Genomic DNA, 26,469 nt, shown 5'->3' with positions numbered 1-26,469 from the left:
TATGTATGCCAAGTGCTTAATGCAGATTTATGCTGCTTTTGTGTCCTGTGCTGTCCATTTGTCTTCAAGAACATCTAGGGAATTGCTCTCTCCAATTGATGGCACAATAATAGTCCTTTCTTTTATGGCATTATCCATTATGTTCAGATCTGATATTTTATCATTCCAGGAGAAGAACAGTTTTGGTGTGCAATAATTCATCGTAATAGAAAGAAAACCTGTTCAGTTGTGTAATGTGATTTGTCAAGAATGTTGTCAGATATACATCAAAGAAAACACTTTGACTTCAGCTACATTAATCACTTAGTTTAAGCCCCATTGTAGCGGTAACTGATTTCATCGTAAATACAAAGTTCTATTATAAAACTGTAGATGGCGCAGGTCGATAGGTTATAACTCAATCTGCTATGATCACATCATTTTCCTCATAAATCACATAATTATTACAAATCAAGTGTTTTGCAAAGGGAGTAAATGGGTAGTTATTTAAATCGTCCATGTTGTCACCAGTTTTCTTTGGTTCCTTTGTGTCAAGTTCTGAAGCTTTGTTGTGCACATTTAAGGATAAAACATACAAAACATGATATGTGGTCCCTCGATGCACCTTGTGTCATCTTACATCTAAACCGATCCGTGTCAAATAGCCTTGACTGAGGTGTCTGGTCTATTCTTGATGTGGTTCCCTTAAGGAATGTCATTACATTGAGAGGCTGTGAAATCTAATTTTCAATGGACATATTGGACATAACAGTTTTCTTACTGTAATATTTTCAGTGGCTAGGGCAAAACTGATCATTTTAAAGTGGAGTTTCTGAGGCTTGGACATTATACTGTAGCTAGCATTGTCAACATACTGTACAGTATGTTGCATTCCTATACTGAAAGAACCCTTTAGATATTCTGTATTTAGATATTCTGTGAGCATCCCGGGTGTGCAAACAACATATGCAACCCTGTATAAACTTTTCATTCACTGCACAAAAAGAATAGTTCTTTTGTATGCTGCATGTTGTATTACAGTTTAATACAGATCCTTTGCCTCTTTTCTTCTTGTCAAGCCTCATTTGACTTTTTATGGCCATCCTTCACTGTGTCAGAAGCAATGCAAACATCCCGTAGGCTTCCTGTCATGACCACTTCAATATGCCTCATTTATCACTTTCACTTAAATATCTTACAAAAATGTGGTTTGAAAACTTTTCTTGATGAGTGCAAATGCAAGTTTTCATTTTATTTATTTATTCTTTTGATAATTGACAGTAGCTTAATTTCCTGAGACTCAATGAATCTCAGATGTGTGATTAAGCAAATTGCTTTTGGTGTTTTCTTGCTGTAGTTAGAGCCTTTAGGTAAACCAGTGGAAAAGGCAACAGAAGCAGTATCAGTGGAAAATGGGCTAGTGTTTCCTTCAGCAAACAGGGCAGTGTTTGCAACATGAAGGATCTGTGCCGCTGAGGTCAAAGGGCATGTGAGCACAGAGGAGACTGGAGCATTGTTGATTGTCTGTGGGCAGAACTTTGATGAATGGCCAAAAAACAGCTTTTACATTTTATTAAACAGAATTTCATTTTAAACAGAACTCAGTTAATCTTGTCTTAAAGGGATAGTTCACCTTAAAATGTAAAGTCTGTATACAACTGACTTTTTTCACAGAATGATATAAGGTTGTGTAAATTCAAGTCAGATTTATTTATGTAGCACTTTCCACAATACACAGAGTATCAAAGCAGCTTTACAGAAAATCTTAATGTTTGTAATATCTAAATATCTTGATGCCTTAGTCGCATTTGGCAGATTAGAGCTAGGTGAAAATATAGTTCTCTTTTTTCGATGGTATAAGTAATCAGGCAGTTAATGTTTGCTAGTACAGTATGTATCGCTTTACAGGAGTGTACTGTATGTATGTATGTGGATGAAATTGAAAATAATACTGTATATATCCAATTTATAGAGCTAAAGGAGCATATATAGAACTAATTTTTCAGAGATAATATAGTTTACATTTTATGACAAACAATCATGCAGACGAGATTTTGTATATATAGTATTGCTTTTCTTGATTTTAATGTATGGTTGGATGTACTATATATCTTAAAACTTTTAATATTTGCTGGGCGCTGATATAGTTTACGTTTTGTGAAAATGCATACAATCAAGCTGTTGAGATTTGCTGTATAGAATATATTGCATTAAATGATGCCATCACCTTAAGTTTCATGTAGTATTGTCATTTTAAAAATAAATGCTATTCATGCTCTCTTCGTTCCCCCCGAGTCATGTTTATTGTCATTAGGTGCAGTAGCAATGTTTTTGTAGTATGTCTACATACTACATACTACATAGTATGTCTTTTGTGTAATGTCTGTAGTATCTACTGAAAATTCAGTGCCGAAATGTGTTTGATAAAGGAGGAAATACTTCAGCAGTTTGCCATATCACTTGGGGAAGTCATGGCCTAATGGTTAGAGAGTCGGACTCCCAATCGAAAGGTTGTGGGTTCGAGTCCCGGGCCGGCAGGAATTGTGGGTGGGGGGAGTGCATGTACAGTTCTCTCTCCACCTTCAATACCACGACTTAGGTGCCCTTGAGCAAGGCATCAAACCCCCAACTGCTCCCCGGGCGCTGCAGCATAAATGGCTGCCCACTGCTCTGGGTGTGTGCTCACAGTGTGTGTGTGTGTGTTCACTGCTCTGTGTGTGTGCGCATTTCGGATGGGTTAAATGCAGAGCACAAATTCCGAGTATGGGTCACCATACTTGGCTGAATGTCACTTCACTATTCACTAAACCCCTGATAAAAGACAAATGCTGGTCATGCTCCCACATTCCTAGATAAATGTTAGAAAATATCCTAGTTTTCCATGGCTGTGCTGGCTACTCCACAAATGAATTCTCAGATGACACAAGAGTATCCTGAAGGCATTAGTAGAGCCAGATGAGTCTTTACAACATGCTTTTCAAATACTTTTGACATTTTAAAACTTAAAAGATTCTGTTTCCTGTTCTTGAACTTAACCACTCATGCCACACACTTTGTTAAGTGGATTTAATTTAATTCACAGACCCTCTGGGCTACAGTTTGTACTAGCAGTAGCAGGTGATGCATTTTAGCATGAAGTCTGTAGGGACTCATATATCTGGAAACTTTTCATTAAAACCATGCAGCGCAGAGTGACAGTTTTGAGTAATGCTGCTTTGCAATATGGGCGATTCATTTTTCTTCCCTCCTGCTCTCTTCCTGTGATAGATTCCTTCGAAGGGCACTTAAGCACCCTAAGGACAGAAATAACAAGTGCTTGGAAAATAGAAATGTATGCTTGATTGACTGATAATGATTGTTTTGGAAATGGATACATGTGAGTGTGATTAAATGGAAAGCATTTTATAATTTCCCAGGGTCTGGAAATAAGAACCGATTCTTATGCAGAATCAGTTCCATTAAATAAAAATATACTGTTAACGGTTTTCATATGTGCTTTCCTTCTCCATTGTGGAAGGAATACTGTACTCTTTCAATGGTGCTGCAGCACAGTTACTGAATCTACAGTCTGAAAAATACAAGAAAAAAATGAATGACTCTTATGAGCCAGTTCTTTTTATTGAATACGAGAATACTAGAAAACAACTAGGATATAGCTTACTAAGTTACTGACTGATATTGATTCATATGAAAAGTTAAAGAGTCTTTTCTTTGCTTGTGTCTCTGGTCTGTCATGATGGAATATTACTTGGGAAATCACTTACCTGTAGTTTGCAGCAAGGTATTAAAGGCTCATATTGCCAAGGTAATAGCTTATTAGGATTTCAGTATTCTGCACTGGCAATGGGTTTAGTGAAGAAAGAAAAGGAAACTTTTGAAAAAAAATTATCTCAGATAATAAAATCATACAAACATAATTATCCGCAGTAAATTGCAGTTATTACCAAGACTGTTCAGCCTAATTAGTCAGAGGTTTCCCTTGTAGTGATCCCAAAATATAAACCTTAATATCAAATAATAAGGCAAATGATTAGAAGCAATCAAGAGTGTATAAGGATCGTCTTTCTCATCTATCATTGTTATTTGTAAAGCGTGTTCAGGATTGTTAGGTAGGCTGTTTGTTAGGTATGTTGTTGTGTAATTCTGTATCAGATTACTCATAGATCTTTATGACATTTTCACAACCATATTTTATCATAAGACTATTTAGTGAAGCCAAAACCTGTGTTTGGTGTTGCATTACATGGTTAAGATCTCATTGATTCTATTTGTCCATCCATCCATTTTTTTTTCTGTGTATCTGTTCATCCATCCATCCATCCATTTTTTTTTAATCTATCTATCCATCCATTCATAATATTATGTATGATGTGTCCTGTATCTGTATTTGATACGAAAGAAAGTCACATTCAATGCTGGGGCTTTTGACTAGCTGTTATTTATATGTACATGCACATGAAAAAGAGTCACTGTATTTATTGAAATAAGGCCGGGTAATGCCAGGCCTGGAAAAGACATGGATATTTTTCTTGGATAGAGTAAAACTTGCTGAATCAAGTCAGTTCAATGAATCAGTCGATTCACAAATTGGTCTGATTAACTTAATTTGAATAAAATTCATGGAAATTATTTGGTCCAAAATTCTGGGAATTGCATAAAAATGAAAGCATTTTTTTAGATGGTTCTAAAGCAACATGATAGCACTGGACCTTTATGTATGAAAGAAATACTTTGCGTCAGTCTGACTGATACGTGGCAGATAAGTGGAAATAATAAACCATCAGCTGTCCAACAATATGACTTGCTTCCTTTGAGATCTTACAGTAGATGGTGTTTATTTCTATGTATATATATTCTCAAGGTTTCATCTGTGTTCATAAATAGTGTCATTAAGAAGGTTTTATAAAAAAAAAAAAAAAAAAAAAAAAAAAAAAGGCCATAGTAAGTTTCTGTTTTTATTCACATATCCTTTCTATGAAACTGAGATTAAAACCAAATTGCATGGAAATGCAGGAACCCACATGCTACTTGAAGCTCTTTTCTGTCAAGAGTTTTGCCTTTATTTATTTATAATGACTAAATGGTTCTTCCCTGCTTTTAAAGGGATAGTGCACCCCAAAATAAAAATGTTGTCAGTATTTATTCATCCTCATGTTGCTCCAAACACTGTCATTAGAAGTATCACCAAAATAAATAAATTTCCAGAAATGTGTCAATGTTGCCCTCTAGTGGGGTTGCCCTCTCTCTCTGTTTGGTTTATAATATCTGCTATAATATCTATAATATATGGTTTATTGAATAATTAAAAAGTTATAATTTTTTTTTATAAAAACCTTAAAAAAATACAACAAAATCTAAACCTTATTTAGTTATCGTTGAAAATTAATTACAACAGAGTCATATATTAAGCTAAGAAATAAAAATGAAAGGTAACTTTTTTGTTCAGATTCCTAAAATTAAAATTTAATATCTAAAAAAATCTATAAAAAACACAAATAAATTTATGTTTTTAAATATTTTAAAATACAACATTTAATTTAAATAAAGTGAAATTACTACTTAAAGGGTTAGTTCACCGAAAAATCTAAATTAATTTTAATAACTCTCATGTTGTTCCAAACCATTAAGACCTCCGTTCATCTTCGGAACACAGTTTAAGATATTTTAGATTTAGTCCGAGAGCTCTCAGTCCCTCCATTGAAGCTGTGTGTATGGTCTACAGTCCATGTCCAGAAAGGTAAGAAAAACATCATCAAAGTAGTCCATGTGACATCAGAGGGTCAGTTAGAATTTTTTGAAGCATCGAAAATACATTTTGGTCCAAAAATGGCAAAAACTACGACTTTATTCAGCATTGTCTTCTCTTCCAGGTCTGTTGTGAGCGCGTTCACTGCAGTGTAGTGATATCGGGTTCGCGAACGAATAATTCGATTTAACCGGTTCTTCTTATAGTGAACCGGTTGAACCAGTTCACCAAATCGAACTGAATCGTTTTAAACGGTTCGCGTCTCCAATACGCATTCATCCACAAATGACTTAAGCTGTTAACTTTTTTATTGTGGCTGACACTCCCTCTGAGTTAAAACAAACCAATATCCGGGAGTAATTCATTTACTCAAACAGTACACTGACTGAACTGCTGTGAAGAGAGAGATGAACACCGAGCCGAGCCAGATAAAGACTCGTTCACGAGTCAAGAACCGGTTGCATCGGTTTTCAGATCACCAGTAGTTCTTTTGGACAGTTCGATTCAATAAACCGGTTAAAGAAAACGGTTCACCGGTTCTTTTGCGCTCGATGTAATGGCGTCATTGGCGATGACTGCAAGCCTTCGGTTTACCCGCTCATAACATTAGCACAGAATCAGTTCAGAATCAATCATCAAAAGAATCACTTTGGTATAGACGCTCTGTGTCACAACAGACCTGGAAGAGAAGACAATGCTGAATAATGTTTATGAACCAAAATGTATTTTCGATGCTTCAAGAAATTCTAACTGACCCTCTGATGTCACATGGACTACTTTGATGATGTTTTTCTTACCTTTCTGGACATGGACAGTATACCGTACACACAGCTTCAATGGAGGGATTGAGAGCTCTCGGACTAAATCTAAAATATCTTAAACTGTGTCCCGAAGATGAATGGAGGTCTTACGGGTTTGGAACAACATGAGGGTGAGTTATTAATGACATAATTTCAATTTTTGGCTGAACTAACCCTTTAATTTTACAGAAGGTTAATTTTTGTTTCAAATAAAATGTCATATGTGTTTAGAATATTATGAGAGTAAGAGGTGACCTGTAATTAAATACTTAAATAAAATAAAAATCACAATATAGAATAATACAAAATAATAATAATAAAAATAGAAAATAGAAAAAATAGCAAATTTTCATTCATTCATTCATTTAATTTTAATAGTTTATTTATTTATTTTTTATTCTTGCTTTGTTTTGTTTTGTTTAGTTAAAAAAGTGGTACTGCTTTGATGCTGGGGTTCCGTGGAAATAAAATAAAATATATTTCAGAAAATGCTGAATGATTCTTTTTGAAGCAGGTGCCAAGAGTAATTGAGCCTCAGAGCAGACCCTCAATTTAAGTCCAAATTAAAAAGAAAATATTCTGTTTAGGTCAGCATGTCAGGACCCACAAGATTTATTTTTGTAGTTTGCATAGTGTTTTTGATGATGACACTGAGCCCTTTTTCCTCCCTTCCCAGTGGACTATAAAGTCAAAAATCTCCCATCTGTTCATAGTTACCCAGTGTGTGCTCTCCTTCACCCTCAAGAGAATTTAGGTTAGATGTTATCGGGGAAAGATTAGAAACTAAAAGTAAAAAAATAAATAAATAAATACTTCTCAAACTGCCAACCTCACATTGTCGTGCACACTTTGAATCTGATACACACAGATCTTGCATTCCCTGTATAATATAAATCACATTATGGATTTATTGCAGCAACTGTATTATGTTCTTAAAACAAAGACTTACTGAACATGTATGACCCTTTAGTCCTTCAGCAGCCTGACTTCCAAGCTCCTCTGTGATGGATGTGTCTTTACATCCATTCTGTTTATTTAGATCAAAACTGCTTGATTTATTTCCCCCCTGCAGTGCTCTTGGAGTTCAAATGTACAAGTTGGATGAGAGAATTATTAGGGCAAAAAGCCCAAACAAAACAAGGTCTAAATATATAGCCATATTTTAAGAGCTCGCTTACATCTTTGCTCTGCAATCAAGCAGAAACTGTTCATCTCAGTTCCTTGGTTCCACAAATTCAACCGTCCATAGTGAAAGCTTGATAAAAGGGTGATGTCATGATACAACACTCAGGGCCGGCCCTGACCAATTTGCTGCCCTAGGCAAGATTTTACCTGGCGCCCCATGCATCACAGCCCATTTCACCCTGTCATTGTGTTCATGATTTAGCATATATATATATATATATATATATATATATATATATATATATATATATACATACACACACACACACACACACACACACACACACACATTACAGCAGAACTGTTTCCAACACTCATAATAAATCATCATATTAGAATGATTTCTAAAGGATCATGTGATAGACCGGATGTCACATGTGACACTGGAGTAGTGATGCTGAAAATTCAGCTTTGCATCACAGAAATAAATGATAATTTAAAGTATAATAAATTGAAAACAAATTATTTTAAATTGTAATAATATATCACAATATTACATTTTTTTCTGTATTTTTGAACAAATAAATGCAGGCTTGATGAGCAGAAGAAACTTCTTTCAAAAACATTAAAAATAGTAATGTTTCCAAACTTTTGGCCTGTACTGTATCCCCCCAAAACTGCACAACTGTAGAGTAAAACATTAATAAAAAAAGTGATAATAAAAAATGCGTCTTAAAACTGACATGATTGTACAAAATCACAGTCTGGGGACTCAGAACTCAGAACAACTGCTAACATTAAGTTTAAGGTAAAAATAACTGCCATGAAATTATAGTATCTTACTCCTATGCAAAAAATTGTTCTTTCACTACATCTCTTTACCTCTGTCTTTATCCTCTTCTCTTCTTTTTGGCACTGTATCTATCGCAGACTATGCTCGTTTATAATGTGTCATGTAAATTCGGCTTTCCGTCACAATCAGGAAACTTTCACCGTGCCTTGAACTGGCGCGAGCTGCCAGGCGCGTTTCTACGAGCTGTGTGTTAACAAAAGCAGTGCTGTCTACATTGGATGCGGCGTTGGGCACGCTACACAACAAATTACCAACAACTGATCGTGCGCGCGCTCTGTTTCTGACGCACTTCAAGCACTCGATGGGCGGGGGAAGATTGAAGACTTTTTTTTTTTCCTTTATTTGGTAGTATTTCGAATTAATGGTTTTTAAATAGTAGCCTATTATAAAAAAAAATGTAAAAAAAAAAAAAAAAATTCACTCGTTCACTGATTCTGGCGCCCCTATGGATGAGTGGCGCCCTTAGCATTTGCCTATACCGCCTATGCCGCGGGCCGGCCCTGACAACACTATAAGGCATCTTTAAATTTTTTGTTGGCTTACAATACATGACCCAGTAGAGTAATCCTAAAATTTTATAACAGGTTATTATAATCTCAATTGAATAAAATATGATGCAATAATTTTTTCTAGTCTCTGCTGCATAAATCAGTGTTGGGATAGGTGACAGCAGACCTGTCTAGACAGACTCCTTAAAAAGTAACTAATTGCATTACTTAGTTACTTTTCATGGAAAGCAATTCATTACATTACTTTTGAGTTACTTTTTCTCATTTGAAATGGCTTCCTTATTTGTTTTTAATATAAAAAGTTCTATTTTTGGCAAATGTAAAAGTCCTTTCACACCAAAAGTGAAATGAATAAGTGTCAGGCTGAAGGAAATGTAAATTACGTCTGTACAGTAGAAGGCGCAGCTCAAACAAACCTTTCAGCTGTGCTGCCATTCTGGATTGCATGCAGAATAGGATGCAGGAGAAAGTTCAGCACTCTTCAGCAATGAAAAAAAGTTTTCATTTCAAGGAATACTGAATCTGTTTTTGTGCAAGTGAGATGAATAAATGCATGTGCACATTTAGTCTAGAACTACAGTAGGCATCGTATTTACACGCAGTGCACACAAAGACTCTGCAATTACCCCCGATTTCTCTCAACATGCAGACAGGAGAGCTGTCAGTAAATAAATGGAAAAACAAAGTAGTAGTAGTAGTAGTTTTCGTCCGTATAGTTAAAGTCAGTGGTGCTTCAGTGTTGCTTTAGCCATCATTGACACAGTTCAAACGTTTTTTCTTTTTAATATTTTCTTTTTTTTCACAGAAGAAAGTATATTAAACAGGTTGGAACAGTGAGTAAATGATAAGTAAATTATCAGCAAATTTGAATTTTTTTGGTGAACTGTCCATTTAATATTACATTGTACTGTACTGTTCTTCTGTATCGTTTTTTTTTTAAGCAATTGTGCTTTAGATGATGGTTTTCTAGAGAACTTAAAATTCTCTGAGGAACTTTAGAAGAGTCATCCAAAGCTTTTTTAATTTTTTAATTAAAACCTTAATATTTCAGTGTGGTGAATTCGACTGATCTAATAGCATAATATGTGCAATAGATACACATGCTAGTGATAACGATTGCCAGTTAGGTATGGAACTATTCCCCTTTTTGGTCTTGAATGGTTCATGCCTCTGGTCAGATGGCAGCTGCACATAAAAAAAGAGAGATGCATAGTTACATAAAATAATTTAAATTTTCCAAATTGTGAAATTAGAGGAAATGGCTTTTAGTGATGTTGGAAAGTATATTGGCTTTTCTTTTTTTTTCCTGTCACTATTTATGTGATTCTATAAATAAAATAAACCAGAAAGTCTTTTGTGGCTGATCCTGCAACTAAATTGTGTCCAGCTTTTTCTGGAGTAAGAATGCTCACTTTGTTCATACAGTAAAATTTTATGGCCTTTCATTCTCAAAAGCACTGGGGGGAAAAAAGAAATGGCAAAGTAGCTTTTCTGCACCAGCTTTCCAGTTTTGCTTATTGGAAAGGCTGCATTCCCACAGCACCACAACCACTTTACATTTTCTCGATCTCTGTTTTATACACATGAACCAGTGTGAGAGAGTTTACTCTAACACTAACCAAACTCTCAGAGAATGGAAAGTCATATTTTGTTTAATTTGCATTTTTATTTATAAAAGAAAGGAAATGTCACACCAATCAGGTGTCTGTTGGATATGCCCAAGAACTCCTAATAAGCATGCAAGAGTCCAGAAGGACACTCCCTGCTCCATTAGATCTGCTTTAAAGAGTTTAGGTGTGGTCTGTGGACTCTGGCTAGTGTCCTAAACCTGAAGTGCTTCTCATTAGATAGGACAGGCTTGGCATTGTAATGACACTCATTGTACTATGAGGACATCAAAAGGCGCATTGACCGCTGACACTTCACTTTGGAGGCCAAAATAAACTTCCTCTTTAAGTACTGGGTAAGGCATCTAGCCATTGGGAGTACTCATTAATCTATCTGTCTTTGCCCAGACCTTCATACCATGCAACCTCTATTTAGGTCAGCAACTGAAAACATGGTTTCAGAGTAAATTCTTGCATATACATTCTTCTTCCAGACAAACTTTAGTGAGTTACTCCTTCAACACCATTTCATGACACATGGATACTAATGAGAATTCATATCATATGGCTTATTTAGAAGGGATGTCTTTTCTAATTTACCTGACTTATAATGTTTGCAGAATATCATAGAGACTTGTGCGTGGGCTTAGCAACTGCCTAAAACACCTTAGCAAACCATCTAGCAACACCTTGGTTACTATCCACAAAAAAGAAACAACAGACACCCTAGTAACCTCATAATGCCCAAGAAACCACAAATTGGCATCTCTGGTATTAAATTAAATTCATGCATTTAGCAGATGCTTTTATCCAAAGCGACTTACAGTGCATTCAGTCTAACAGTTTTTACCTAACATGTGTTCCCTGGGAATCAAACCCACAACCTTGTGCTGCTAACGCAATGCTACTTGAGCCACAGGAACACTACAATATGGTATGGTAGTCAGACACACTAACAAGGACGGTATACAACCCGAATTCCGGAAAAGTTGGGACGTTTTTTAAATTTTAATAAAATGAAAACTAAAGGAATTTCAAATCACATGAGCCAATATTTTATTCACAATAGAACATAGATAACGTAGCAAATGTTTAAACTGAGAAATTTTACACTTTTATCCACTTAATTAGCTCATTTAAAATTTAATGCCTGCTACAGGTCTCAAAAAAGTTGGCACGGGGGCAACAAATGGCTAAAAAGCAAGCAGTTTTGAAAAGATTCAGCTGGGAGAACATCTAGTGATTAATTAAGTTAATTGATATCAGGTCTGTAACATGATTAGCTATAAAAGCTTTGTCTTAGAGAAGCAGAGTCTCTCAGAAGTAAAGATGGGCAGAGGCTCTCCAATCTGTGAAAGACTGCGTAAAAAATTGTGGAAAACTTTAAAAACAATGTTCCTCAACGTCAAATTGCAAAGGCTTTGCAAATCTCATCATCTACAGTGCATAACATCATCAAAAGATTCAGAGAAACTGGAGAAATCTCTGTGCGTAAGGGACAAGGCCGGAGACCTTTATTGGATGCCCGTGGTCTTCGGGCTCTCAGACGACACTGCATCACTCATCGGCATGATTGTGTCAATGACATTACTAAATGGGCCCAGGAATACTTTCAGAAACCACTGTCGGTAAACACAATCCGCCGTGCCATCAGCAGATGCCAACTAAAGCTCTATCATGCAAAAAGGAAGCCATATGTGAACATGGTCCAGAAGCGCCGTCGTGTCCTGTGGGCCAAGGCTCATTTAAAATGGACTATTTCAAAGTGGAATAGTGTTTTATGGTCAGACGAGTCCAAATTTGACATTCTTGTTGGAAATCACGGACGCCATGTCCTCCGGGCTAAAGAGGAGGGAGACCTTCCAGCATGTTATCAGCGTTCAGTTCAAAAGCCAGCATCTCTGATGGTATGGGGGTGCATAAGTGCATACGGTATGGGCAGCTTGCATGTTTTGGAAGGCTCTGTGAATGCTGAAAGGTATATAAAGGTTTTAGAGCAACAAATGCTTCCCTCCAAACAACGTCTATTTCAGGGAAGGCCTTGTTTATTTCAGCAGGACAATGCAAAACCACATACTGCAGCTATAACAACAGCATGGCTTCGTCGTAGAAGAGTCCGGGTGCTAACCTGGCCTGTCTGCAGTCCAGATCTTTCACCTATAGAGAACATTTGGCGCATCATTAAACGAAAAATACGTCAAAGACGACCACGAACTCTTCAGCAGCTGGAAATCTATATAAGGCAAGAATGGGACCAAATTCCAACAGCAAAACTCCAGCAACTCATAGCCTCAATGCCCAGACGTATTCAAACTGTTTTGAAAAGAAAAGGAGTTGCTACACCATGGTAAACATGCCCCGTCCCAACTATTTTGAGACCTGTAGCAGAAATCAAAATTGAAATGAGCTCATTTTGTGCATAAAATTGTAAACTTTCTCAGTTTAAACATTTGCTATGTTATCTATGTTCTATTGTGAATAAAATATTGGCTCATGTGATTTGAAAGTCTTTTAGTTTTCATTTTATTAAAATTTAAAAAACGTCCCAACTTTTCCGGAATTCGGGTTGTAAAACCGCAGCCTCTAACAAACTGGAATCCACACAGAACATCCTAGCAACAACATAACAATGCCGTGGTAACCACACAGCAAAGTTCCCCAAGCATATCTGGATCTCAAGATCTTAGAAACTTGGGAGTGGGTTGTTTTGGCAGTGTATCGATGTAAATATTGTGGCAGGTTTGCGCCAGTGTAGTGTTTTAAAAATAAACTATTTTGTTCTTCATATGCTGAAAGGTCTCACAAAAGAATGAATGTGACTGACACATGAATCATTGCATTATTATATATTGATTGCATCCACCCCCTACATTAAAGTGAAATGAATGAGACTACATAGTGAAATTGTTTTGAATTGTGGATCACATTTTCCTCCACAGTAGTTATTTTCTTACCACAAAGTGTGCTGGATAAAGAAGGTTATCAAAACTGTTTTCATAAAGACATTCCACAGTGAATGCACACTTCCGAGGCTAGGGTTAATTTGTCTGAATGGTTTATTGTAGGTGTATACAGTACTGCAGATGTTCATTCACATCTTCAAGGGTGATGGATCAGTCCAAAGCTCCCATCGGCCACTGCGTACAATAATATCAACCTTCAGCCATCTATAAGTCCATCAATAAGACTTGCTTTTGAGATAAAGAGGGAGGTTTGGACGATATTATAAATCAAGATAGCATAAACGGTTTGCATTAGCTTTTGGCTAAAACTGTAGGTATTTTTTTCTGCTCATTAATCAATAGAATATTAGTGAGCTCAACTGGCAGTGTATGGACTATACAGACAAATATTTTAGATACATGAGAAGCATTATTATTTGGATTTAACCAAATTACAGACTAAAGTGATGCCACTGAAAGCCAGTGTCTGAACTTTTCCTTTGGTGTCCATTTCAAACCTGTTTCATGCCAAAGTTAAGATGCCTTGGCAGATAGAAAACCTGAGCAAAGACTTTTTCATAATATTCATTAGTAATCATCATGTGTGTGGTGTGTATATGTGTGTGTGTGTAAACCCTCCTTGATGAAGCCTCCATTTTGCAAGAGCCTTTGACTTTAAACTATAGGGCAGGTCTTGCAGTATCTATATGAACTATAGCTGTGTATTTTGTTTGGATCACTGACAAGTTACCTGACACATCACTAAAGCTAAATGGCAACGCTCTAAATATTTAGCTGAGCTGAAACTGGCAGTCTGCTTGACATTCAGTCCAAATACAGCAGCTATGATGGATTATGTAAAAACAGCTCTCTCTTAATTCCCTTAACTACCTTTAACATCTGAGACATCACATCATTTATAGTCAGTCACTGGAGGGATCATTGGAAGGGCTTCATGGTTGCAAGATGTATGGTCTATTTAACTTAATTCATGACTTAATGCAGATAATTAAAAATTCAATGTCCTTCAAATGGAAATCTTGTTTCAAAATTTCATGAATATCACCAAGTATATTTGTCCATTTAATTCTTCCCAGTCCAGACACCTGTGCAAGAAGACTGATATCTTATACTGTAGTTTATTGTGGCAAAATGGATTTCTGAACCCACTATAGAGTTACGCGGCACTCCTTTAAAACCGATTAAGAAAAGTCCTGTTCTTCGGGTGATTACTTCTGCAGATTCGAGGCAGTGCACTGTATCTGCTCTGTGAGTTTATACTGGACCATGTCTGTCTTGTACTCTCTCAAGACACATGTGGACACTCAGAGATCAGATCTATGTAGGAGAAGTGATTGTTTTTGTACTGTCAGTCTCCACAAAAGAATCTCCTTGTGAAGCTGACTGTAATTTAGTAGGACTGAGTTTATGCTCAGTTTAGTTTGATGTATTGTTTTTAGGATCAGTGATTTTGGTTCCAGCAAAACCAAAAAAAAAAAAAAAAAAAACGAGCAGGTGCGTTTCATTTGTCGTTCATATGCAAAACTGAAGCAAGCCTATCTTTTACAATCAGCATAAAATCATTGAATAATGGATTTTTCAAATGTTTTCCTGGTCTTGCTGGAATTACAAGCAAATTCAGTAGCAATGGTCCATGTGTAATATTAGTTTTATTTGTGGGCAATTTTAGACACATTATCAGAAATGTGTCACTTTTAACTTATATTACAGTGGAAATCATTTAGAAATATACTGCGAGTGTAAAGCAGCACATATATTCTGCTGCAAAAGTCATCTGCAAAATAAAGTGATTTCTTTAAATTCTAATTGACAGCCCTAGTCTTATATTTCAGCTATTTTCAGTCACAACCCACTGGATCCTACTTAAGTCTAAATCCCATATCAACCTCAACCAGTTGAATAATACAAGGATAGACATGAAACTGTTCTTTAAATTCTTTCAATGCAAATAATATAAAATTGCATAAATTAATTTAATGTAATAAAAGGTTACATTAAAAACATACATTTTACTGTAACATTAGATACTAAATTTTGATGTTAAATCCACTCTTGTTTTATATAGAATTGTTAGTCCATACAGTACTATTTAATGCAATTTCATCAAAAGTAACCATAGTCAAATTACAGAAAAAATAAGAGTGATCCCTAACTTTACTTTTTAAGGAAAAAAATAATTAAAGTACAGTAACAATTATTTAGTAATGCAATACACCCAACACTATTCCCAGTTGCCATAATTAATTTTATTACAGTCTTTACAATTATTACATAACTAAAAGAAAAACTCAATGTAGTAAAAGCAAAAGTGACCAGAATATCAGCACACTTTTGAAAACCTCCACTGTTCACTGCTTTGTTTTGAGTGAACATTTCATCCAACATTTGGTAAACTTCTCAGCATCAATACCTAAGAGAGGAGGAGGGAGGAGCAGAGACAGACAGGAGGGTGGGACTGTGGAGGCCTGCCCTGGACACAAGCGATGGAGACATAATAGGAGAGTCAGAGCCACGAGAAACTACATGTCTGTCAATGCCGAGAGAGAATGAAATGACTTGATTCTGATGCCAGGACACACAGCTTATTTAAATAGCTACTCAAGCCCACAGCAGCAGTTGTTCTCTTCTGTTACATAATGGACATGCTGAGAGTGTGTTAGCTGGATCTTATTTCTTTCTGTTTGAGTGAGGTCTATAACACGTTCTGCTTGGACAATGCTGTCCGATTGGCTGAGGATAGTGCTCATATTGACTTTCTGGACTCACCTGGTCCCATGTTTGGGTGCTGGGAATACACGTTACCGCTACTATCACAGGAACTGCTACACCTGCTTTGGTGGATATCAGGGATACAACACAGGACATCTGGGGGCAGGTGAGTGTTACTGGATTGTTGATTCAGAGAACTGATTGCGCCTGGTTAAGGGAATAACCTTTACTTTTACTTAGCATTAGATTTTCAGGTATTTGCTATTTTATTTTATGGTTTTGGTTTTGTTTTTACTTCTGAGAGCCGGAATGTGGTGAAACGCATGAAACTCAGTCATGCTGTATGATTTGGTAACATCTTGGCTGTGACTGAAGGAGCTTCTTTCAGCACTCATAATTCACTGTGAAGGACTGGAGACGATAATGCCTTCACTGAACAGATGTCAGATGTGTAATAAAACAAATAATAAGCTGGTACATTAGTGTTTGCCAAATACTATAAGAAAGGCTAATGTTTTGTTTTAAGATTTAGGAACCTGCAACTAATTAAAACTATGCAATGAACTTAAAACTAGGCAAAGAACTTAGTCTTTCCAAGTAATATTTCACTTGCACTTTTGCATCTTTTCTCACAGTGTCATAGAAGTTGATTTTTGTTAACTGTGGGCAAAAAAATTAAAGAAATTAAAGGATAACCCAGGTTGCATTAGTTTTCAACAGTTAAAGTAGTAATATTGTGAAATATAATTTCAAATAACTGTTTGTAATGTAATATATAATTAGAGATACATTTATTTCTGTGATTTCAAAGCTGAATTTTCAGCATCATTACTCCAGTCTTCAGTGTCACACGATCCTTCAGAAATCATTCTAACATGCTGATTTGCTGCTCCAAAAATATTTATTTTTATTATCAATGTTGAAATATTTGTGGTAATTTCTTTTGTCGAAACTTGTAATATTTTTTCCCCATGATTATTTGATTCTTTTTTACATAGAAAGTTAAAAAGAACATCATTTACTTGAATTTTTTTTTTTGTAACATTACGAATGTCTTCACTATCAATTTATTCTATGCATCCTTACTGAATAAAAGAAAAAAAAACTTATTGACCCCAAACCTTTCCTACTGGAGTGTGTTTTGCAAATTATTGCAGAATTAGTTTCCTTCCCTTCCTTTCCTTTCCTTTCCTTTCCTTTCCTTTCCTTTCCTTTCCTTTCCTTTCCTTTCCTTTCCTTTCCTTTCCTTTCCGTTCCTTTCCGTTCCTTTCCTTTCCTTTTCTTTCCTTTTCTTTTCTTTCCTTTCCTTTCCTTTCCTTTCCTTTCCTTTCCTTTCCTTTCCTTAAACGGGCAGCTGGTCTAAAAAGAACATGCTTCAGGGTAATTCTTTCTTACACAGAATGAAAGATTAAGGAAAAAGATGTTTTGGATAAAAGACAGGCTACTTGGCATAATCAGTCTGCAGTCAGAGATGTCCATTATTTTTCATTCCTATATTCCTCTGATCCTCTTTATTTATGAATATTGGACTAACTTTTTGCTTCCTGATTTGCTATTTTATGTGCCTTCTTTAATCCAACAAGCCTGTGATATTTGTAATATGAGGCGTGAGGCGTTCGAGCTCACATATGTCGTTGATTTCACCTTCTGATTCAGTTGCAGTATCCCAGCTGCACCTCACATAACTGCAGGACTTTGAGGGGAAAACAACATAACATCTGTTATTTTGGTTGAAATGTGGGTTTCCCTATTACGTTGTGTGCAGTGGGATCTAGAAGTCTGAGACCACATTGAAGTTCTGAGATTTTTTTCCTGGAAATAAGCACAAGGTTTGACATTAATTGAAAAAGAAATGTCAGGTTCTGCACTTTTTTCTAGGTCACTAAGCAAATTTGTGGCATTGATCATGTCAGCAACTGTACATTTGGTCAGATGTTCTTGTTTCCATTGAAGCTCAAGATTTGGATCTCAAATCATTCTGGAGAACATGATCATCAGGTTTAACACAAACTTGTGGAGTTCACTAAAAAGTAAAACTTAAATGAAGACTGTTGAACAGAGTTATATTAAAGAGGTAGTTCACCGCTTACAAGATGGAAATTTAATAAAATGTGGGTATCTATGCAGTAGAAACATGATTTTGGTGCTGCATGACTAGAGAGAACAGAAAAAAGGGCTTTGGCAAAAACAAACAAACTTCAACACCCATCATGCACCACGCTGGACTATCTGTGAGCAAGGATACAAACAGTTGTGAAATGTTTTTGCTGACAAATATAAATATAAGCACAGACAGGCGAAAGTATTTTAACTTACAAAAAGTACACTGTAATGTATTTTTATTGTAATATGTTTCTTTATAATTATTTGTGAAATTGACTCTGAAAATTGTTTCACCACCATTTTTTTCTTAAGTGCACACACTTAATATTTATTTAGATTTATATTCATGGTGCTATTTTGTCCTCTGTTTATATTATATCAAGCATGTGTCCCTTGTGTCAGATAATCACTTGTTTATTCTAAATCAAATATGGATTTCATCTAGTTCTTGGTTGCAGGCTATTACATTCCATTTGCAGTGTAGTTGTTTGTCTGGCAACAAAACAGAAATGATCCATCATTAGTAACCGTTATTAAAAGTAAATATTGAAATATTGAAAATCAGCCTATAAACCACTGCTTTAAAGGCAGGGTAGGTAAAAAAAATGTATAAAAAACTTTTTTTCCAAATTTGTTTAAACTTTATTTATATATCAATACATAATTAAAATGTAAGTACTCTGAAAAAGAAAGTATAAAAATCGAGTGACTGTAGACCTCTCACGACTGTTTTAAAGACAGCTCATTATTTCCATTCACTCCACCCCCTCCCTTCTGGGCTCCTTCCAAAGCCTCTACTACGGCTCGCTAAGTAATGTTATGTTAGCTATATTACGCAGCTACATGTGCTAATGACACATGCTTCATGAAAAAAATATGTATGATCAAAATACAAAAAGAAAGATTTACCTGTCCAGCAGAAATAAAGCCATCAAGGAGTCACTTTTCAGCCCCTTGAGTTCCCTCAGTTCTCGCCATCGCTGGAAAGCCACGCTGATATAAACTCGCGTTTTATTTCTTTATTTCATTGCCTTTTCTTGTACTGTTACTGTCTTCCTTTTTTTGCCTGGTTTGCCTTCACTAACTGCATAGGCTGGTACTGTGAATTTTGCTTGCTGTTTCTCTGCCATTGTTTTGGTATTCCTAGGATCCGTGCCTGTTGAATCAAACGTGCTGTTTCCTCAAATCAAACGTGCACGCGCAAGTGGGCAGGTCATGTGTGGCAAAAGGGTGGTTGCCATGGTTGCGAGAGAGTGACAGTCGCCTAAGCCAATCCTATGTTTCGTCCCGAAATGGAAATAATGAGCTGTGTTTAATACAGATTAAACGGTCTAAAGTCACTCGATTTTTATACTCTTTTTATCAGAGTACTTACATTTTAATTATGCATTGATATATATAGAAAGTTTAAACAAATTTGGAAGAAAGTTGTTTATACATGTATTACCTACCCTGCCTTTAACCGTCATCCAAAACGAAACTAGATCTCTTAGTTATTTGTCATTGTGGTTTAAATAACTTAGAGATAATGTACAGCCAGCCGGTCTGCTCACCCTGAAGGGGATTATTTTGGGATAATGAGCAGCTGACTGGATATTATCCCACTTATTTCATGGCTTCTTACCAAATAAATAAAAACGTGGACATAAAGTACCGATTTGAGATTTAAATTTGTAGATTAGCTTTAAGCTTTTGCTAAAATAAAGTCCGTTACAAAGAAGAAAACAATCCACCTAGCAACAAGACACAACATTACAATATTGATTTATTATGATAAATTTGCAATCTAAGATACTTTTTCTGTAGGTTAGCATATTTAGCTACAATATATAACACCTTTCTCTATTTTCTGTCTAAATGCCTGGTGTAAAGTTTTAAGGTTCAGTTAAGTGGATCATCACTTCCATCTCCCTGGCTAGTGGTGGTTGCTTGAAATCATCATTTAAGGCATGAATTATAAAAGCTAACCAAGTTTTTATACACATATAATGATCTGAAGATGAACGGTGCATGCTTAAATGAACTCAAACCACCTTCACACATTTATTCTTTACAGGAGAATATTTTATAACAGTATAGGAATACTTGTGGAGTTCAAACTGGACTATGTATAAATGAGTCTGAATCATTAATCTCCAAAAAATAAGCAGTTATGGGGATATCCTATTATAGTTAGCAATAGCTCATACTTTAAATTCTCCTTTCCTTAGATTCTTCTATTTTTTCCATGCATCCAAAAGCTAAAATTCTCTCTGGCTCTGCAGTAAATATATTTGGATGTATTGGCATCATTTGTCCGGGAAATAATTCTTGCTTACTGAATCTTAGACATTTCTGCATATGCTCTAAGGAGGTTGAAAAAGTTTGCATACTTTAAAACACTATTCAGTCCTCCATTAATTGTCCAAAACCTTCAATAGCCAATCCATTTATAGATAAAAAGGATTAAAAGAAGTACTAGAGAAAATCTCATGGCTCACTGTATCTCTTGGAAAGATATGTGATGCTATAGGACAAGCAGCCATGTGAAAGGAGTATATGAATTGAGTAGTTAAAATAAAAAATGAAAATCATGTCATTATTTACACTCAAACCCTAATGCTCTTAGTTTTCCAGTGTAACACAATAATAGAATTTAATTTTTTTAAATAATAAAAGCATTTTAATTTAATTATTTAATCAATTAATTTCATTATTATTCATTTATTCTATAACTAATATTAAATTATGCCCCCCCCCTTATTTTTAATTAGATTAATGATTTAGATTGCCAATATTGACCCTTACTGATTGTTCTGCTTTGGGAAAAGCTCTGTTACTCTAATTAAATTAAGCATAGACACCCTGACTTTAAAGGTCAGGCTGATTGCAAGCGACGGCCTGAGTCTGACAGGACACAAAGAGCTTATTGACTCTGAGATCTTCATTATGTGCAGATTGCACATTTCTAAATTTTCATAAGTGGACTTAGTCTAATAGCTTTTTGAGTTGCCTACAAGCAGTTTTAAAGGGAAAGTTTGCCCAAATATGAAATTGTCAGCATTTACATGACACATGTCAACCGTATATATAAAATCATTATGTCTATGGAGTGCCCCTATAATGTGTGTGTGTGGTCATAAATACATTTACATTTTTGGATGAACCATCCTGCAATATCATCAATGAATTACTAACAGAATTGCTAATTGATTAAGGGTTTTCTGATTTCTAAAGCAATAAAAAGGATGAAAAATGTGCATTATGACAATAATTAATTTTTTTTACTAAAAACATATGTGATGAAAATGTGATGAGAAAAATTAGCTAGCATTAGGTGAATGCTTTGAAAACTTGTGCAAGAATCAAACCGCATTCCAACACGTGGCCTCATGTGTTTGCTTTTTCCTCCTCAGATACTGACGAGTGCCAGGTTCACAACGGAGGCTGCCAGCATAGGTGTGTGAACACCAGAGGCTCGTACTACTGCGAGTGCAACCCAGGGTCTCGTCTGCACATTGATGGCCGCACCTGCATAGGTGAGTCTTTCGAGAGAGAGGGGTCGAGAGAGGTGACTGACAGAGAGCTGACACACTGGCCTGCATCCAAACGTTTAGACAGTGTAATCATCACAGACTAAGAAAAGTTGCTTAGAACGGGTTTCTATTCAAAGCTAGCAGGGGTCTCCAAATTGAGCTCTGTGTATGAGGGGGAGACAAAGAGCCTCTTGTTTTTTTAATAGTGGAATGTTTGCTACTGTTCTGTACTGTATGGGTCTTGTCATGGTGAGTTTGTGATGGACCTTTGAGAGAGCAGACCAGGACCCAACTGTTCTCTTGCCAGGCCCACTATCAAACCATCACATCCATCTATTCATATGTGACTATGGTGTGGAACATTTCAGGTAAAACCCAACAATTCAGTTTTCAAAGGAAAACCCTGTGGGAATAAACAGCTCTTGCAAGCATATCATTTTAGCTAATGGTGTTTGGATATGGTATTTGTTTTTCAAATATGTGGCAATAACAATGGATTTTGCAGTACCATTCCAGAGCTCAGGAATTTCTTTATACAAACTCTAAAAACATTTCACAGAGCACAGTAAATAAAAATTACCTTGACGATTCCAGTCAAATACCTTCTTCAAAGCCAATGCTATGCTGCACAGCGAGTCCTGTGCTTCATCTTCCATGCAGCTGGGATGCCACATGTCAGCTGAAAAAGACTTTCATTTGGAAATTATTTGGAAATGTTGTAGCTTTCTTTCCTTGTAATATGGTTATAATCTTGTGTTTTTCTGTGTGTGGTCTTGGGTTGGAATTGGGACTCTCGGCTCTGATATTTGCCAGATTACTTCCAAACACCCAGTTTTATTTGTGTAAAGTGCATGACATTTCATCAGATTACTGAATAAATCATTAAAGAAATGTTTTGGATAATTAATACATGCAATTGAGTATTCAGTAGCATCTGTGATATGCTCTTCATTACCATAAAATAGTTTCAACAACCTAAAGAAAAAAGAAAAAGAAAATGTAAGTGCTCTGGGAATGCAGCGGTTATTTTAGTATTGTATACTATTGTATATTATATATATATATATATATATATATATATATATATATATATATATATATATATATACACACACAGTACAGACCAAAAGTTTGGAAACAATATTAATGTTTTTGAAAGAAGTTTCTTCTGCTCATCAAGCCTGCATTTATTTGATCAAAAAAACAGAAAAAAACTGTAACATTGTGAAATATTATTACAACTTAAAATAATAGTTTTCTATTTGAATATACTTGAAAAAAATAATTTATTCCTGTGATGCAAAGCTGAATTTTCAGCATCATTACTCCAGCCTTCAGTGTCACATGTAACATCCAGTCTATCACATGATCATTTAGAAATCATTCTAATATTCTGAATTATTATGAGTGTTGGAAACAGTTCAGCTGTCTAATATATTTGATGAATAAAAGGTTAAAAAGAACTGCATTTATTCAAAATAAAAAAAAAATCTTATAATATATATTCTAATAATATATTTTCTTTACTATCACTTTTTATCAATTTAACACATCCTTGCTGAATAAAAGTATTGATTTTATAAAAAAAAAAAAGAAAGAAAAAAAATTACTGACCCCAGATTAATGACCAGTAGTGTATATTGTTATGACAAAATATTTATATTTTAAAAACATAGCTTCTTTTTTTTTTTTTTTTTTTTTTTTACTTTTTATTAATCAAAGTATCCTAAAAAAGTATCACATGTTCTGAAAAAATATTAAGCAGCAGAACTGTTTCCAACTTTGATAATGAATCATCATATTAGAATGATTTCTAAAGGATCATGTGATAATGATCCTAAAAATTCAGCTTTGCATCACAGAAATAAATGATAATTTAAAGTATAATAAATTTAAAAACAATTATTTTAAATTGTAATAATATATCACAATATTATTTTTTTTCTGTATTTTTGATCAAATAAATGCAGGCTTGATGAGCAGAAGAAACTTCTTTCAAAAACATTAAAAATAGTAATTTTTCCAAACTTTTGGTCTGTACTGTATATCAGGGCTGGACTGGGACAAAAATCATTTTTGCCCAGACCGGCCCACTATATGATCATAAACACCACCCATCTTTGCACGCCCTTAATTATATGCATACCAACTCCTATTCATTAAAACCACTAATGCCATGTAATGAGTGAGTATAGGAACGAGTGAGAGTTAACAGATGAAATAAGTCAAAATTGTATATTTATTAATACAGTTGAACTATACTCCACATAGGTGAATCCTAAAACAAGCTATAAGCGTCTCTGGCATAGCAATACCAGTGTTTCTTACAGGATTTTTGTTAAAACTATGGTGTTGTGTCCTCGGTCCTTCTAGGGGGGTTCGGGGGCATGGCCCCCCGTGAGAAAATTTTGTGCATTTTAATGTTAAATTCATTAATCTGATGCACTTTGAGAGTTCAAAATTAAAAGCGCCAACCCATATTCAGTGTGCAAATTAAACAAAGAAAAATTCAAACCTCTTTTAGTTACAGTGTCTATTTACATTACACCTATACATAATAATAGTTATAATATTAATCCAATGACAGTAATAGCCATATTTTGTAAAACAAATGCACAAAAAAATAAAGGAAACTTTCTTAATTAGTTGTACCAATTTCTGTACTTGAAAGAGATAAGCACATGATCTTTTATTTTGACGCAAACTGCATCAAGCTTTTATTTTGGCGGAAAACATGGTTTACAAACGCCTCTTATTAAATTTCTAGTGAATTGCGGTAATCATCAACTATGCAGATGTGGAAATAATCTACACTCATGACATTTTTGATTAAGTGTTTTGAAAGTAGTTATGCTTACCGCAAGCTCTACACTTTCTCATCTCTCTCCTGATCCTCCGTCCTCACTATCATCATCTGCCACAGGAGCTGATGAAGGTCAGAAAACATATATTTTGACACAGTTTACAGTGTCTGCTTTAAGGGCCTGGTTCTATTTTTTCAAGCTATTTATCTGCACATTCCTTGCGTTTCTTCTCCATCTTTTTTTACAGATACACACTGACACTGCTGCCGCTCGCTCACTCGTTTAAAGTTGTGATTGGGCCAGCCCAGTGTCAATCAAGAAAAGAGCCAATGGGCCGCTGATCTACGTGTTTCATGGGTTGGTCTGTCAGAAAAAAAAAACTAACACTGACTTTGACCAATGCATTACACCAGCACAAACCCAGCGCCGCCAATTAAGCAAAACAAAACAAAACGAATGGGCCGCCGATGTACAAATTTTATGGGCCATTTAAAAAAAAAAAAAAAAAGTATGAGTATGAGATATATCGGCCCAAAAAGCACGTCGGCCCACCGGGCAAATGCCCGGTATGCCCAATGGCCAGTCCAGCCATGCTGTATATATATGTATATATAAATTTATGCATTTAGCAGACGCTTTTATCCAAAGCGACTTACAGTACATTCAGGCTATCAATTTTTACTTATCATGTAAATATATCATCTATATATATATATATATATATATATATATATATATATATATATATTAGTATTTATATATTTTAAATTAGCTTTCATCTTATATTTAAAATTTTAATTTTAACTTTAGTTTACGCTTTAGTGATTTTTTATTTTAATTTTTTTATATTTCTATTTAGATTTAATTAATTTTTATATTAGTTTTAGTAATCTTAGTATTAATTATTTAAACTTGTTTGTTGCCAGGGCATACTTCTAAGTTTTTCTAAAAGTTTCTAAAACTTTTCCAAAAAGTTTTTCATTTAATATTTACATTTTATTTGATTTCAACTTTGTTTTGATTTAGTTTTAACAATAAAAACACTGAAATACTGTTGTAACAAACAAAAAAAGTCAGAATTTTTAGCAATCGTAATCAACTGCTTGTCAGATATTCCGATGATTGAGCTCAACTTGTATTAAACTGAGAACATTCCTTTTCATTTTCAAGGCGGTTTGACATGGGAAAAAAGCAAATGCCATTTGTTTTCCAGATGCATTCTGGGATCTGTTCTCTTTGTTGTGAGTCTGATGCAGTAGCAGCATTGCCATTCATTCTGCTTTAGCTGAATCAGCAGCTAAATCAGTTACCTTCTCGAGAGACCTGAAGAGTCCAGGGCTGTGAGCTCCAGTCAGGCTTCAGGCTCGTTTATCAGTTTTTTCCGCTATCAAACCAACTCTTCTGTAGAACCACAGTCTAGGATGGAACACTAAACCAGAAACAGATGCCACTAATTACTCAATGAGGGTTTTATCGAGGATCATTTGGTTTTGGTTAACATAATTTGAGAAGTTGGTAATCTTGCCGATACCTCGTGCAAGGAGCTTATTAATTTGTGAATTATTTATGACCGACAGATAAACCCTTAATTATGTTTAATTCACTCAAGGATTTTCATTATCCTTTATCAGACACACTCTCATAACCAAAATGATTTGTCATTTTTTTCAACCACTTTCCCACTAAACCACTTCATAAAATAATCCTGTTTCAACAAATTATCACTTTTATTTGATAATTGATTTGAAAAGAGAGA

The 26,469-nt window shown here is 35.2% G+C and overlaps 1 protein-coding gene across 2 annotated transcripts in view; it reads left to right on the top strand.

Moving 5' to 3' along the window:
• LOC132129692 (multiple epidermal growth factor-like domains protein 6) overlaps window positions 1–26,469 on the top strand; it is a 57,604-nt gene that overhangs the window by 4,384 nt on the left and 26,751 nt on the right. Inside the window, exons 1-2 of one of the 2 annotated variants that reach the window (XM_059541357.1) lie at window positions 16,094–16,457; window positions 21,790–21,912. In XM_059541357.1, coding sequence (XP_059397340.1) covers window positions 16,298–16,457; window positions 21,790–21,912 — 283 coding nt within the window. In that variant the 5' untranslated portion in view covers window positions 16,094–16,297. Of the gene's footprint in view, window positions 1–16,093; window positions 16,458–21,789; window positions 21,913–26,469 lie in introns of those variants that run through there. The other variant, XM_059541356.1, reaches the window with a different exon arrangement.

This window comes from Carassius carassius, chromosome 46, assembly GCF_963082965.1.
Source record: "Carassius carassius chromosome 46, fCarCar2.1, whole genome shotgun sequence".
In the NCBI taxonomy this organism is placed as follows: Eukaryota; Metazoa; Chordata; class Actinopteri; order Cypriniformes; family Cyprinidae; genus Carassius; species Carassius carassius.
This window is presented reverse-complemented; position numbering and strand designations above follow the sequence as displayed.